Source organism: Chelmon rostratus, chromosome 9, assembly GCF_017976325.1.
Source record: "Chelmon rostratus isolate fCheRos1 chromosome 9, fCheRos1.pri, whole genome shotgun sequence".
NCBI lineage: Eukaryota > Metazoa > Chordata > Actinopteri > Chaetodontiformes > Chaetodontidae > Chelmon > Chelmon rostratus.
Window position 1 is genome coordinate 23,076,449 of NC_055666.1, and position 17,018 is coordinate 23,093,466.

General features: G+C 42.0%; 2 protein-coding genes across 2 annotated transcripts; one reads left to right on the forward strand and one right to left on the reverse strand.

The window, feature by feature from the left end:
* Positions 1–926: 926 nt before the first annotated feature.
* Positions 927–8,147, reverse strand: gask1b (golgi associated kinase 1B). Its single transcript, XM_041944047.1, has 4 exons — positions 7,192–8,147; positions 5,654–5,871; positions 3,534–3,760; positions 927–2,196 (listed from the first exon to the last, which is right to left on the reverse strand). Exons 1-4 carry the CDS (start codon positions 8,078–8,080, stop codon positions 1,989–1,991), a joined length of 1,542 nt encoding a protein of 513 aa, XP_041799981.1. The 5' UTR covers positions 8,081–8,147; the 3' UTR covers positions 927–1,988.
* A 1,170-nt stretch (positions 8,148–9,317) lies between these two features.
* Positions 9,318–15,491, forward strand: tmem144b (transmembrane protein 144b). The gene is made up of 12 exons (XM_041944663.1): positions 9,318–9,408; positions 9,500–9,667; positions 9,762–9,884; positions 10,838–10,937; positions 11,070–11,150; positions 11,278–11,356; positions 11,602–11,681; positions 12,272–12,390; positions 12,658–12,777; positions 13,865–13,962; positions 15,123–15,176; positions 15,408–15,491. Exons 1-12 carry the CDS (start codon positions 9,318–9,320, stop codon positions 15,489–15,491), a joined length of 1,197 nt encoding a protein of 398 aa, XP_041800597.1.
* The last annotated feature ends 1,527 nt before the right edge of the window (positions 15,492–17,018 follow it).

Sequence of the window (17,018 nt, forward strand, 5' to 3'; positions counted from 1 at the left end):
CCCTGTTTGTTCAGGATCAAGTGCAGTTTGTGTTTTGCTAAATGGGCCTTTACCCATTACAATGAGTGGAATCAGCAGGCTATATGCTGCAATATCTGCGCTGCATTTTTCTGCTAATATTAAATAACGCTGCACACTTTTGCTTACATGAGTGTGTCTGAGTTGACAAAGCAGCTGCTTGTAATGGCTTGTTTGTCAGTTTGGAGTGCAGCACTTGACCTGCAGAACTTTCCACACTGTTTCTGCGTTGGTCTGATTTCACTGAGTAGGACTAAATGTGGGCACATGAGGAACCTGTCAGGGAAGCTCCACGTCCTAATGCTTGCGTATGTGTCCCTGCACGTCTTTATCGTCGCATGCATATATTGGTCAAAAGTCATCTTTTGTGTGGGCGTATGCTATCGTGTGAGAATATGCATACACACATGTGTGCAAAGAAAGTAAGTTCCGCTGCAGAGCACTCTGGGAACTAGAGGGGTCTTTCTAACACAAACACACAGAGGCATGGAGCCACTGACGCACTAATACGGGTGCAGAGGGGTTAAAACAACAGCCGAGTGAATGGACGCGAGAAAATAGCCTCCAAAGCCCCGTCGACTCCAACTCTCAGAGGCCAAAACACACTGTTTACTACAGCATGAAGAGCAGGCACCTCGCTGTGGCTCAGATTTCACAGCCGCAGACTATTTTAGACCCTGCTTTGACTCTTACTGTGTGGACACGAGAGAAAAATGTGCTTGCATATGCAGTTTTTATACAGTTGATCTACTTTTAATAGTTATTTGTCGAATTTTTTTTTAATTTAAGAAAATATAATGTCAAACTTTTCATAAAATCACGGCACAGTAGATGCAAATGAAATTGCAGACCTTTCTGTGATTGACACGTGACCTGAAATCAAGTGCAATGCAACGAATACTTGACGAATGAATGCTTTTATTGACCATCTGATTCTCAAACATCTTCAACAATTAAAAAAGCAAGTACAAAAATAAATAAAAACAGTGAAAAAGGTTACAGCTAAAGGTGTTTTTGTAGTTAAATTGAAAATAAGATTGCATATAAACGAGAATAATATCATGTATCTCTCATCTTTAAGTTCTTCAGTGTACAGTCAGTAGGCCCAAACATGTGTTACAATATGCAATGTTCATGATAATAAGTGATGTTGTATTAGATCTTAAAAACATACAATTGTGATAATAATTTGATTTCTCTGGAGTTTTGTGAAAAAAAAATTGGACACAAGATCAAATAACTTAAACTGACATCTTTTTTCCAGTGTGTACTGTGTGCCCCCAGTCAAGCCGAGTGGATCTGGATTGTGGCTACGCTAAGAGGCTCTCAATACCTGCCGCTCACTGCTGGACGGCCTCAGGAGGAAATGTGGAACTGCAGCGTTTTCCACGCCTGGGGGTGAAAGAAATGAAGACTCGAAAGGGGCGAAACCAGCTCCTTTGAGTATAAGTTAAGCTCATTTTAAATGTGGAAATTCGTTAAATTAATGCATCTCCTTTTATCTTATGCAAAGGACCTCAAATGACTTGAACAGCTTGCTGTTAGAGTCATCAACAAGTGAACCGATGCTATTTTGAAATCATAGTGGGCAATTTAGAACAAGTCCTTCATTAGCAATATGATATTTGTTATTGTTAGAAACACATAAATAAAAAAAATAACATAAAATAACTCATGAATATTGCTTCATTTTCCCAGTATTTCTCTGTACATTGACATGTTCCTGAGGATTGGGGCCAGTTTTACTTGACAACATACATATTTGCAGTATTGTGATATAAACTGATATTAAAGAGTTGTCATAAATTAGAATATGTATGACAATTTTATGTTTTTATCCAGGCCTATTTAGAAAATGTGAGTTGATAAAGCTTCTGTGGTACAAAAGACAGTGAAGTCACAGAGCTCAAGCAATTCATTTACTTGGTCTGTGTCTCAGTAATTTGGCCACCTGACTGCCGGGACTCTCGTCACACGTTCATCGCGATGACTTTGATCCCATGAGCGTTGATGTAGGTGAGGAGGACGCTGGCCCGCCTCTCGATCACATCAATCAGCTTGTCGATGCCCTGCCGGCCGCCCTGGCTCTCCCAGTATGTCTGGTCCAGGAACAGAGACTGCAGCAGCTTCTCCCTCAGCCTCCTGCTCCTCAGCACCGACACGGCCTGCTCCGGAAGCCTAGAAGGACAGAAAGTGAAGAGGAAGTAAAATCAAATTGAGTTTTAGTTTCAGGTACAAGCTCCTCTTGGCTGGGAGCAGAAATAATCCAATTGGTTCTCACTGGGCAAACCACAGCAGCCTGCTTTTGTAGCATAGCAGCACCAAACGTGCCAAAAATAGAAACAGCTGGAATCAAATCTGTCTTTGCTGCAACTTTATTTTGGTTGTTTCTTTACTCTATGTTGCAATATTAAGAAGGCAACAGCAACACAGTGCAGAAAACAATAACAACAACAGCAGCAGTGAAAGAATAAGGCAGAAAAAACTAATATCTGAGTCCATAAATATAACTTAATAACCTCAAACTACATTTTATCCTTCTTCCTCCCTCTGTGCCGTGTGTAGATGCACAGCTATGCAATAAGAGCTCAAGAAAGGAGTTGGTATTTGAAGTTTGCAAAGGGTTTTTTGAAAGTTAAACAAGTTGACCGGTTTAGATTTTCAAGCAGCTCAGCTTTTCCAATAAACTGCGATCCCGCATGTTGAGCATGTCAGTTTGGAATGTGCCTGGAATAAGTCATCAAATGTAAGCTTATTTAGCTTCGATAAAAGTCAAAGAAGCCTCTCAGATCTGCAGAGACTTGATCAAACTAAGATCAGGTATTAAAGACGTCTTGTGGTCTTGCAGTCTAAGGTCAGCTGATAACAGCTATTTAGACTGCGGCTGCTTTTACGTCTGATTTAAATGCCAGAATAGAAGCCACGGTTTTGATGAGGATCACAAGGATCCATGTGTGGGTTTGGAGAGCGTGCTTGCCAAACCAGTTTCTTTTCTGTGTCCAGTGTGGTATGACTCCCTGATTTATTGATCAAACGATAGATGGAATGAAAGCAGTTTCTGTGCAGTGTGGTTTGGAATTACAGATCCACACAGATCAGAGGAGAGTAAACAGAAAGAACACATCATCATGCCCCCCAGATTCAAATCCAAAACATGCATTTACTTTGTTGAACCAGGTCTAAATATTTTTTAACATTTAAACTCCGGTTTAAAAGATCACAGCCAGATTTGAAAGTTTAAAAAACTGCATTTCATTCTTTGTGATAACTGTTTCGCACAGATTATTGTGTGATTGTTTGAAATTCAGAGTTTCCCAACAGGCTTGGCAGAGATTCAGATCATCTTTGCACGCTGGAATTTTTCAACAATGTTGTTGAGGAGGAAAAATGAGAAACTCTGTCATGAATAAGGCCCATATTAATTTAACAGATCATTAAAAAATAAAACACTGTCTTCATCAGTATTCACCACATAACAGATGTTTTCTGGCCTCAGTGTTGAGATCAAAACTTACTCTTTGATTCCTTCCAGGAGCCGGAAGTCCAGGTTGTCCTCGTTGCGGTCGAAGAAGCCCTTGTTGTTGGTGAAGACTAGGTGTCGGGGGTCGTGACCCCTGTAGATGATGTTTGCCAGTTGTACTCCGTTCTGGTTCCCACAATCGGCGTGGTGGCCCAGTTCCACGCACGCATCCTCCTGCCTGGGCCTGAACCCACAGCAGCTCTGATCCAGGCGGTTGTGGATCTGGAAAAGAAAGTTCATATTTCTTCAGAGGATAATTCTAGTCGATGTGTCGAGAACACAATCAAAATTCTGACTGGAATCTGGAACATCGACTGACTTCTTTTATATTACGTCAAAGATCACACTATAACTCCATTACAAGATAAAATAATTTAATTGGCTTGTCACAGAAACAACTAAACATCCAGCAGGTTGGATGCTAAACCTTTTATCTTATTTTTATTATTATTGTATAAATGGGATTTAACCTGCATCAAATGTTTCCTTTATTTTCTGTCCCTGTTTTTATGTTCATTCTGTCTTTTTTTATGTGAAGCACTTGGTGCATGTGACTTCTTTGTTGTGAAGCACTGAGCTGCAATTCTTGTATGAAAGGTGCTCTATAAATAAAGTTTTTTTTTTATTATGAATGCCTCTTTGGCATGAGTGCAGCTTGTTTATTTGATAAGATATGGACATCAATCACCAGACCTCTCTGTGACATGGCTGCACAGGGGACTTTCAGGCAGCACTTCCTCTCATATACTGTAACTCTTGCTTCATCCACAAGCACTGGCCATAATCCAGACTACAGCTACAAACATCCCTCCCTTTCTATATGCTAAAACATTTGATTGGCAGACTAAATACAACCAGGTTTCATATGGGACTTCTGAAGCCAGGATTATGTCGAGCGGGTTCAATGTGCATCCATCACGGCTTGAAGTGTGATGAGCTGAAAAACCTCCAGGATACCTGCCAATCAAGCCTAAGGGTACCCGTCTGCAAGCCCTAATACGTCCAACAACAGAAAAACAAAACTTTTAACTCCGCCAAGTGTTCCCCAGCGTTCACTGTAATGGACTTCAAACACTTATTGGGCTCAGCTAGTGGAAACACAGTGTATATATCTGATGTTATTAACCACTAAATGTCAAGCCAGGTGACAAAGTAAGGCATTTACTTCTCATTTGTTCACAGCATTATATTTCTCTTTTTCTTTAAGAGTAGACCTCTGCAGGGGTTATTGTTTTCCTCATGAATTAATAACTTTCAGAGGATGAAAATCCTGTCAGAGACTAATTAAGTCAGACAATAGCGACAATTGTAATATTACATGAATGAAAATGATGATTTTGCCTCATTTGCAGAAGAATTATAAGAAAGAACCAAAGGAAAAAATGTCTTTTAGAGAGGGATGTGTTGGAAGTTTTGTCACTCGCTCACACTCAGCAATGATAGTGGCAATTAGAGGGAGCACAGGAGCTCCACTTCGGCTTCAGCCATGCTTGTTGTCAAAGTATCCTGCTATGATACGAATAGCTGTGATTTGTCTGTTATTCACTATAAAATATATCAGTTTAGCTTGAAAAGATGGTTTACGAGCCCTGTGGACCGAATGTGAATTTCTCATGACTTATTTACTTGTAAGGAACAAGAACTGACGATGAAGAATCAAAGCTGTGGCACTTTGCCTCAATGGCTGATTTAGTAGTACACAAACTATTTTTAAACTAAGTATTTTCCAGTTCCTCTCTGCTACAGTTGCTCTTTTATGATCAGGGGATGAATTAAACCGTTGTCAGGGGATGTGTCCTCAACGTCAAAATCTGATCAGAGATCCAGGCTTCCCACACAGGAAAAAAGACAGCTATGAAGGACAATACCTCTGAAGATTTTTCGCCTATTTCTTCTGCAATAACAGCTGTTGGAACATATTGCTGATGTCAGACAAAAAAAAAGTCATGTATAAAGCATTTTTGGAATTCAGTAAGGCCTGAGGCTGTATTTGCACAAAAGCCAACCGAAGCACAGAAAAGTTGCAGACATGTTTGTTCACATTGAGAGAAATGTGGAATATATCAAATCTGTCTCCATCACAGCGAGATTTCATTTCCAGACTGCTTTTGTTACCTGTAACAAGAAGTCAAACAGAGCCAGTTTACTCCACTCATAGTGATGAACCGTGGAGCAGCCGGAGTCAGGCTTTGGGCTGCTGTTTTTATGCCAGCACCTCTGCTTCAGGGAGCTCTGGTACTCCCCCCATGTTAACCTCACGGTGGACCAACCTGCAGCAAGGCCTTCTGGGTAGAGAGATGCGTCCCATGACACCACTGGACAGGGCTGGCCATCTAAAGAGGGAGGATAAAAGGATTACATGGTCGGGTTTCAGCAACTGTTGAGTCTCAGTGAGTTTTTTTTAACCTATTTTTATCCAGGAAAAGCTTACAGAGCAATGCCTAGACTTTATCAGCGGTGCTCTCTTTGGCAGCCATTCAATCTCCCTCAGGTAACTGAGCAGGAGGGAGAAAGTCCACATATTGCAAATGGTGAGCAGTGAAGTTATGTGTGAGGAAACTCCAGAAGTTGTTACATCATTTTCTCTGGCACACGTTGAAAGGGGCCCAAAACTTGACCAATACGCTGCTCAGTTCATAAATATTTTATACGTATGTAGAAGATTTTAATGGAACTTGTTTGTCGGAAACATGGTGCTTTGTTATCTCAGGCAAAGCGGAGAAAGCAATGTGGGTTATTTTTCTTTCCTTGGCAGATGTGAGTCATAGATGGAATAATGGTGATGTGGGGTGGAGAGGAAAGTGGACGGCGGCGCTCCCCCGCCTGCTCTGTGTTTGCTCCTTATCTGTTACATTAGTTACACCCTTTGGAGGAGCTCATTACAGGCTGTGCTGATGTTTTCTCAGGGGTCTTCGACAGTAACAAGCAAAAGCACAAGTTTGACTTAACAACTTCAAATGTCTCACAATTAATCATAGTACATCTCTCTGGACTATTTTAGGGAATTTGAGACATAGTTCAGCTTCTGTACTTGAATCTAGTCACCGACATTTGACAATGAGGGTCCTGTCCTCAGTCTCATGCCTCCAATTTTTCCAATTTTGGCCTTGAATACTTCTGGACTGGCTCTGGAGTCAGGCTGGTCTCCATGGTCATGCTGACATTCAGAACAATGTGCAGGTAGAGTTTGAGTATGAGGCTCAAACACACTTGTCTGTTGGATCATCAGTGTCCACCTCACCCACCACTAGACAACAACTTCAGGTTACTGCACAGGGGTTACTCGCAGTATAAATTGTTATGGCTTTACCTCCAAAAACCACCTAAATCTGTGACAGAGTTGCATAGAGCTGCTTATCAGCACAACCAGAGCTGTGGTGGTGATCTTTCGCAATTTGGATCTTGAATACAGAGAAAGGAGCTCCACCCTTAGTGAGGAAACCAGCCAGTGAAGTTAGAGTGTAATTTATTTTCCTCAGACAACCGCCTCCATCTCTCTCCTTCTCTATGGCTCCCTCGTGCCCTGATGTGCAGCTGATGATGATGATGATGATCATCAGTGCAGTTATGCATTGACTTGGTTTTAAAAGCACTCCATACTGACTGTTTCCCAGCCTCTGTGAATACCCCTGGCCTCCTGTCTGGTGACATACCGTGCAAAAAGCTGAACTTCCTGCTTACAGCCGGTAATGTCCTATTGAGCCCCAGCACCCTGTCCAGATGAAAGGCGAAGACCTCGGTGGTGTCCACAGGGCTGCTGATTACTCCACACTGCGCTGCACATACATTGCTCAGCTTTGTGTGTTTTTGGTTGGTCACTGAACCGCTCGTCTCGCCCTCAAATATCAGAAGTGATGGAGAGTCTCCGTGAGAAACTTCTTTGATGCGCACAACTTTGGCATCCGCAAGAAAGCGCATGGCTTTCACGTCATCAGGGCTGAACCACGGCGGTGCCCTCTGGCTGTAAATTCGGATAGAGCTAATGTGAGAGTCTGTTTTTGCATCTGCATGAGATTTATGGATTATATCCAATGACTTATAATCGACATCCCTGGTTTCTCCCAAGGAGGACTTGCGTGCAAAGTTGCGCTTAATTTGGCCCGCGTCTCGCTCCAAAGTGTCAAGTTTGTTCTGCGTAAAAGCTGAATTTGCCGACTTAGTCCGTCTCACTTTTCTCCTCAGTTTGGGTCTGATTGTACCCCGGATATTTGCTGGTTTCAGGCGCTTAGATTTAAGCGTTATGTACACCACGTTGGATCGTGTCGGGACCACAAAGCCCGCACCGGTCCGCAAATCCGCAGAATCTGGCAGCGCATCATTAACATCCAAATTATACAATCCACGGGTGTGTTGGTGCTTGTCTCTGTCAGTCCTTCTGTTCCGGTGCTGCTGCGAGTATCCAACTTGTGAAACCACAAAAAACAAATAGACAACACACACGCTCGCAATTACCAGGCTCCTTTTAGAAAGAGGGCACCTCCGAAAGCTGCCGGTCAGTTTTAGACAAGGGAAGCACAGCCAGTGAGAGCGAGACTTCCCCATTAGAACTTATGGAAGTATCATGGTTGAGTGTCTCTTTGCGCCCAACTCAGAAAAGCAGGAGGAGCGCTCAACTTCCGAAACTCACTTTGGAAGGGAGGATTTCTGGCCACACAGAGCACGGAGACAACTGCGCAGGGGATGGACGGGCTGGGAAACCACCCTCTAACATGAGGCGACTTGATCTTTGACAGTGTGTGTGTGTGTGTGTTATTTCCTTCTTCTCTCAGATATAGCTTAGATCCTATTTGCTAAAATACACATTAAGCACCGACACCACCAATCAGCCTGAGTATTCCGCTGAGATTCATTAAACACCCCCGCACAAAGCATGGTATTTCAGTTTGTTTTACTCTATAAAATGTTCTGCAGATGCACTCAAGTCATGAATAAGTCATGTAAAGTGGTCCCATTATATTCTGAATGGCCTCCCGGGCAAATCTTTCAGCCAAATAAACCACTTTAAGGATGAATATCATGCAGTTAGAGCTCAAATGTCATAAGAATTATATCTTGAGACACATTCATCTCTATGAGGACACTGTGGACTTCATGGTGATATGACTTGATTAAATCTGAATGTACAGGTTAGAGGTGAAGGTGTGGAGTTACACGTTATAAATTGAATTACAAGGAGTATTTGATCCATCACGGATGCATCCACGCGTTTTAGGCGACATCTGCTGGTCCACTTCTTCCATTCCTAATTGGCTGTTCAGATGGTGGAGAGAGCAGAATAGAAATGTGTGACAGGAAACCTTTAAAACATCCTCGTGCGGTAGGGAAATGCAGCCTGGGCTCTGCAGCTCATATCCAGGATTTCCTGATCGGAGTAAAAACAGGTTTAAATATAGAACTATTGTGTAGCGGCCTATAAAGACTGATGTCCAGATAAGCACTGTCCTCTTCATCGCACCGGGCAAATAAGTGTTCAGACCTCAGCAGCCATGTTGGGATCATTTGTTAATTTAATTTCAGTAAAGAGTAAACTAAACAACTGAGGATCACAGCTTATTTCAGACAACAGGCATGATGGAAGGCATCAAGCTGAGGTGTTTTTCCTCCTGCTCTACAGTATTTGCATTACTGTCATGAATCACTGCAGCCCCCAGATTGAGTGATTAGATAATTGGCAGCACCTGGCCGAGTGTGAGCCCTCACCACAGCAGACACTCGGGGCCTGTGGCAGTTTTTTAATGTGGACTGGCTATCTCACAGAAAACAAATGCTTAGTTTTAACATGCTTGAAGCAAAATATCCACCTTTGCTGTTTTTTGTCACCATATTATTGATGGTGAGCTGTCACAGCACTGGACATGCCACTGAACAAGGTATGGAGGCTGTAATTGGTCCGTGACGACAAATGTGGGGAGGCGAAATCAACCATCATGGACGTTTGTTTTGCTTCAAAAATTCTTCCAGGTGCCGAATTCGGTGAAAATGCTGCTGCTGGCAAGCTGGAAACATTCGATTTCACCTATAACTCAACCAATATCACTCATTTCGCTTATGGAATTGCTGCAACTGTGTTTTCTATGCTGTTGTATGGGAGCAACTTTGTTCCTCTCAAAAGAATAGAGACAGGAGATGGTAAGCGCACAGCAATTTAATCTTGTTTCAAGACTTTTCTAGTTCTTAAAATGTTGTCAGGCTGCATGAGAATTTGCCTGTGTCGTGTTTACAGGTATGTTCTTCCAGTGGATAACCTGTGCAGCGATATGGCTTGTGTCTATGATTGGAGACTTGATGCTTCAGTCGCCCAAATTCTACCCTTTTGCAATGCTTGGAGGTGTCATCTGGGCCACAGGTATCGTCTCATGGGAGCTTCAAACTCAAATCATTCTTCATGTTTCTCATGTGGTTTAGGCCAGTTTGGTCTCACAGGATCACGTGTCCAGCCGTACGTTGGGATGCAGCAGATGGACTTAAAGCGATGATGTTGGTGCTCCTCCTGTGAGAGATGAGACCAACTTTGAGGACACTGTGTCCCAGTTTTGTGATTTATATTAACACTACAAAGAAAAATGAAGATACTTTCCCTTTTTGTGCCAGAAATGATACAAGGTGTGTGTCAGTGAGTGTTTCTGTAGCGCTTGTGACAATTTCACATTCAGAAAAAATATCGTAAGTGTTAAAAGTGGAGAGTGTGCACATCCAATCATAGTGGGTGCAGAACAAAAGCAGCATACAAAGGAAAAGACATAGCAAGGTTTCAGCAATCAGTGTCTTTGTCAGGCAAACATCTTGAATGTACTGTAAGAGCTTCGTGATTAGACCACATGCGGTCACAGGATCTCTTTCTATTGAAGGATGACAAAACACTCCAATCACTGTCTTTACAGTGTGTGGGTCTGTGTGTGTTGCGGTAACATAAATTTGTCCACACAGTCACGTTGCGGAGCATCTCCTTCCTTATGGGCACAAAATCAAGTCCCCATAATGACAATTAATTTCTACAGTGAAGGCTTGACATAGGGTTAGACGAGTAATGACTATGGTAATTCTCCCGGAAATTAATAAGCGTCTATGTAATTTCCCCAAAAGGTGTGTGTGTGTGTTTTACTGGACAAAACCAAGTGTCAACTGCTCCCACACTGTATCAACACCTGTAGGAATACTGTGGACATTTTGAGCACACTGGCTCTCTGTCAGAGTGGAGAAAGTCATTTGTCCCCAGCTTCACTTAGAGGGTGAAACACACGGGACGTCCACACTGTAAGACGTGCACGCTGTTAACCGCCTCTTCCTCGTCATCTACAGGCAACGTAGCAGCTGTTCCAATTGTTAAAGCGATTGGCCTCGGTCTCGGGATTTTAATTTGGGGATCTGCTAGTCTGTTAATGGGCTGGGCCTCTTCAAGGTGAGCCAGATTATTGTAGCTTCTTCCACTCAAAATACAAAGTTTGTTAGTTTTTTACATGAAGTTTAACTTTTAAACAAGGGGCATTTAAGTGAGCGAAGGCAGCTTGTTGACTTTGTCTGCGTTTCACAGGTTTGGCTGGTTCGGGATTGTTGCTCAGGATGTTTCCAGGCCCATATTAAACTATTGCGGAGCCGGGTTGTGTCTGCTCAGGTAAACTGTAATTTCGGAAGTTCAGTAGTTTTATACTGTAGCTGCTATAAGAACAAAAACATGGTTATCGAAGCTTTCTGCCGACCTTTATTTTGAATGACAGACGTGACTTTTGTATTTGTTCCAGTGGCCTGATCTTCTTCTTCGTGAGAACAGACGTGGAACTGCATCTTAACTCTGAACCAATTCCATTACTTAGTGACAGGGTGAGTACATTGATTGGATGTTTTATTTTTGTCGCCTCTTTTCGGGAAGTCATTTGATGTCACCATCAAAGCAAATTTAAATTTGCCAATAATCTCCGGAGGAGAATCTGAAGGACAATCAATTCCAGCCTCGTGGTTTGTCAGGGCGAGCTCTGATGACTCTGTCTTGTTTTGTGTGTTTTGATGGCGTCATTGTTCTGAAAGACAACATGACTCCATATTAGGAATGCTGTTCCTCTCTGCAGAGAACGTATTCAGACAGCTATGGACCAAGATCCTCAGAGTTCTGGATAGATGTCATCAGGCCGAAGACCAGGAGGTTCATGTGAGCTCAACTCGTTAGCAGTCAGTGAGCTGTGTGTACAAATATTGAACTGAAAGAAGGCACAGATTGCGATTAAATTATCAATGAAAATCCTCCACAAAGATCATTTTAAATATTTTGAAGAAGCCAGAGGCTTTCACCAGAGGCTTAAGTTATTCACTCTGCAGCTGCTGGCCAGCTTGGCTTTGAATGTAACAAGATTTGTGTATTAGCAAGTGACATAAGCCTTTCTGTTAATCGTGACTTAATAAACAGTTTCATCCAACTGAGAAAATTGGCTGCAGCAGCAAAATAATGCAATAAGCAGGGAAAATGTTCACACTCAAAATGAAGCAATCAAACAGCAGTGATAGGCTGTAAAAGTGCAAGCGGGTACAGCATCAGCCGTGCAAGCAATGCACGGTGTCTCCTTTTCAATTGTTTGCCTGAAATGAAATGTTTAAGAGGTGTGCACATGCCAGTGTCTCTATGCACCTTCAATCCCGAGAATCCATTTTCATCAGAGTACAGTGGTTAAATTATCCACAATATGTCAGCGGAGATTTAAAATCCATCCATCATGCACTTTCTCCATCCCCTTGTCTTTTCAGCGGCTGCCTGCTGGCCGTGCTGTCGGGCCTGATGTACGGGTCCTCCTTTGCACCCATCCTCTACATTAAGACCCATTCATCGTGCCATGACAGCATGTTCCATGGAGCCAGTGTCTATGGTATGGTTTCAGTGTTTGTGACTGCCATCATATCATCATGGACCTCACTCAAAGTCAAAATGGAACAAACATTACAACATCCTTTCAGGTTTAAGACTGCACCACACTGTTGGAATAACACTGGGTCATCCAGAGAATAGCCACCTCCCTGGGAGACTCTCAGTGGGGTTGCTCAGTGAATTGCTTGGCAGTAAAATGTCTTGCTGCTCTTTTATATCACTTTAACTTTGACGTTTTTATTAACTGAACTCTTAAACTTCTTCACAGACCTGGACTATTTTTACGCCCAGTGCTGTGGCATCTTTGTTGCAAGCACAGTGTACTTTGCCATCTACTGCGCTGCCATGAATAACAGGCCCAGGATCTACTCCAGAGCCATCCTGCCAGGTAACGCACAGCTTATCTGACAGATGTTCGGGGCATAATTATAATCTTTTGAGCATTTGCTTTACAGCAATGATGAATTCTATTAGAAAAAGACTTAAATTCTCATTATTCTCACTGAAAATTGGGATTTATTTACAGAAATGACTTGATCAGCTTTAAACCAGTGGTGATCAAAGAAATGCTCTGAAAATACTTTTTACTCTGCACATTCTGGATACTTTCACCTCTTTAAATGACTCATTTAAATAAAACTGTCTGAAAGGGAAATCTGCTCACGCTTCATGTTCACATTCAGCCCATAACTTGCAATGAGGAGAAGGCAAACATCTCTTCACTTTAAAGGGCTATAAGCCAAAACGGTTGGGAACCACATGTCTAAGCAAAGCTGCCTCAGAATTGGCATCTGGTCATATCACCACACTTAGCTCAGACAGTGAGACTGAAAGTTGGGGTCCTGGCAACAGTTTGACAAAATTTTCCACCAGCTGATTTATTTCTGGGCACCTGGGAGCTGTCGTGCACAGGGGGCCATCAGTGTCTAATAACAGCTGCAGTTTGACTCAAGACATGAATCAAGACGAGACAGGAAGAATCAGAGGAAACGCAGCGGCTTCCTTTGCCAAGCTGCATGTGCAAACACATCCACTCAGAGGATGGTTGGATGTGTTGATTCAGGCAGAACCGCTGGAGGGCAAACATGTCCACTCCAGCCCAAAACCTGGCACGCAGCGTGTGCTTGTGAGTTTAGATCTGCTGTTTGGTTTACAGCTCGCTGGGTGGGCTGCAGAGTGGACCTTAATTTCAAGGCACTGTAGGGGGCTTCAGCACCACATCTACATGTTTGCATTTACTGAAAATCAAAATGAGGGACGTGACTGTGTCTGAGAGCCACTCTTCAATTTGCGACCCAGTTACCAACTCCTGTAGCTGCGTCAGCTGTGTGCACATACAAATTAAAAGATGCCTAAATTCAGTTCCTGGCACTTCTTTTCATCATTTATCTGCTTGAATGTGCTTTGTGAACTCCACTTGCTCGCCGTTTGTCCGTTTGACCGAAAGTCAACTCTTGTGTCTTTCTGTTCTTCAGGTCTATTGTCTGGACTGATGTGGGCATTGGCCACGTACTGCTGGTTCCTGGCCAATAACTACCTGAGTGCGGTCATCACCTTTCCTATTGTCAGTGGTGTAAGTACATGATGTCCATGATGACAGCTGAGGGCGCTGATGTGTGGAAATGAACACTGTCTGTTCACCACAACTTGGACTGGCAGATTCAATTTTCCAAATTGCTTAGTGTTGACAGAGAATTCAGACTTTTGTTCAAGAGAAGTCAAGTAAAACCCTGATTCCAAGACAGTTAGGATGCTTTTTCCGCTCCTTTTTGACATCTACTCAATTGGAAAAAAGCACAAAGATGACATATTCCATGTTTGACCTCATCAGCTTGATTGACTTTTGTAAACATCTGCTTATTCTGAATTTGATGCAGCAACACGTTTCAAACAAGTTGGAACAGGAGCAACAAAAGACCAAAAACACCTGTTGGGAACATTTCACAGGTAAACAGGTTCATTGGTTGCAGGTGATAGTATCATGATTGGGTGTGAAAGGATATGACTACACTGGCTCTGGAGCAGTTTGTTTGCAAATGTTTACATTCTGTTTTTATTTGTTGTACACATCATCCCAACTTTTTTTGGAATCAGGGTTTTACATCCAAACTCTCTTCATTGTTTTTCAAAGGTTTCAGTGATGTTGTACATGTGTCATCATGCCTGTGCAGTCTGATGAAAATCATTGGAGACGCTCAGATGTGTGCAGACCTTCCCATGCATAATTTATCAGCTGAGATTTTTTTGAGGTGTTGAAACAGGAAATCTTAAGGGGTGCACAGAATGGGGGGGGGGGGTTAATTTCTCAAAAGGAGCATGACTGGTCACTAACGACAATCTAAACATATTCTTTTGTCTGATGGTGGTGCAGCAAAAATGTCAAGGGGGGGGGGCAATATTCAGACTCATCATCTGGGGACCAGAGGAATCAAACCATAGTTTTCAGGATGAGAGTTTTAATGGAGAAATACTCGAGTTAAGTGGAAATTTTGACCTAAACAAAAGGTGACGGGGGTCAACAAAACTCAATAGTTACAGTGGGGTCACACATTGATTCTTTTTTGGTACTCATCAGTTTTTTTTTTGTTTTTTTTTTAAAAAGAGGAGGCATCACAGTAAAGTTATGTGCATGTTTTTCAAAAACCTGTCCTCAAAGTGGAAACAGATTAAAAGTTAATTATTTGAATTGTTGGTTTGTCCCCAGTAAACACTTTGTTCGGTTCTCCTCTGCAGGGATACGGTCTGGTTGCAGCACTGTGGGGGTCCTTGGTGTTCAAAGAGATTAAGGTAACGACCACAAGGCTGATCATGATCAATACAGCTATTAATACATGCGTACTCACTTAGAAGATGTCTACCAAGGAGAACTTAGACATGATCCAACTGATGGTTCACTCATCAGCAGCCAGCATTTATTTCAAATTTACAATGTTTTTCGAAGCTTTGCTGATGAATTCCACTAGAAAAGAAGTACATTTTGAGTAGAGCCGATGTCAAACGTCTGTTTTTTCCCCTCAGGGGTTAACCAACTGCTTCATCTTCTTCTTGGCCTCCTGTGTCGTGCTGACCGGCTCTTTGTTGACCGCCATCTCAAAGCTCTAATACTACAAAAAATAGTGATTGTTAGATTTTTGTAATATATACCCATCTTTAGTCCAGTTTTCCTACTGACTTAAAAAAATGTCCTTGGTTTTATAAAACTCAATCAAATAAACCACACTGCATGGCGTTGGAGATGAATGCAAAGCGTTTGTTAGAGTTGGAAAATGTCTTTTTGAGCCAGTAGGGTTTATACTCATTTGGTGGCAGTTTCCTACACGAGTGAGCGTCACGTTGTCTGATTGGTTCAAAGAGGAAATTTTGTTGTTGAACTGTTGAATTTGTTGTTGAAAATATATTTTTTTCACCTGTGCATTGTTCAGTTGCTGCTTGCACAACTCCCATGAAACATGTTTAACTCATCCCTCACAAGTTGTCATACTAAAATGCTGCACATATCTCTTTATATCTCTCACTGTTTGTTAAAATGAGTGTCAGGGAAGTTTAATACTTTTCACACATCCTGCTGTCTAAATCGAAAGAAATCTGGCATGCAAAATTTATATCTCTGTCATTATTGTCACTGTTTTCTTGCATTTCACGCCAGTCTTCTCCCCACAGAGGTCAGTTTGTGTGCTGTGTTGTGACATCGAAGCAGTGTGCTCTGAAGGTTTTGGATGGTGCATATGGGAGAACATAAATGGCAGCACAAAGCCGGACATGCGTATCTTTTCTGAATGGATGCGTTGGGCTTATTAAATCACGTAGGAGGTGGAGGAGGGCGTGTTGATGAGGTTATGTTACACAACTAGTCAATTAAAACTGAATAAATATTTCAAACAAAAATTAATGAGATGCTTAATGCTACCCTGATTCTGTGTCCTGGACAATTTAAAAAATACCACTTTAAATGTTAAAATGTTTGTTACAGCACTTTGCAAACCAGAGCTTATGCTTCAGTCTTGACAGACCATGAATTATTATTAAACGACATTCTGATTTGTGCTGAGTGACCGATGGTCTTTTTAATTTCTTACAGTTAATGCAATACAAAGGTCCGATTTGTTGTAGTCTCCAGGAAGGCAACACGCTACAAAGACATACACACAGTTTAATTAAAAATTGTAAAAAATGTTTGTCTATTGGAAAATACTGTATATTTACATTGAGCCTGGTGACTTAGCTCTGCTAAACTGTGTTTTTTTTAGGGTTAGAACATTGGGGATAGCAGTCCAATGTCCCCATTTTCACACTTTTAACAAAGCTCATTGAGAAGACACATTCAGTCATGGTATTTCATTTCTTTATAAAAGAGTGTAAATGAAAATAGTCTTTTCAGCATCACGCCTCCAGATTCCCCCAGCATTTCTGAGGAAGTGCCCTTTTTATATAATAATTTTTTGGCATTTATGCCTCAGTGGACAGGTCACGTTGACAAGCAACAGACATAATAGAAATGAGGAATGACACAGGTCCTCTGGATACGACAGGTTTTTACTGTAGGAGATGACATTTGGCTGGAACATTTTACCCAAACACTAAGCTTTTGCTTGTCTTGTTATTTTTAGATTTTCATACAATTGAGACCTG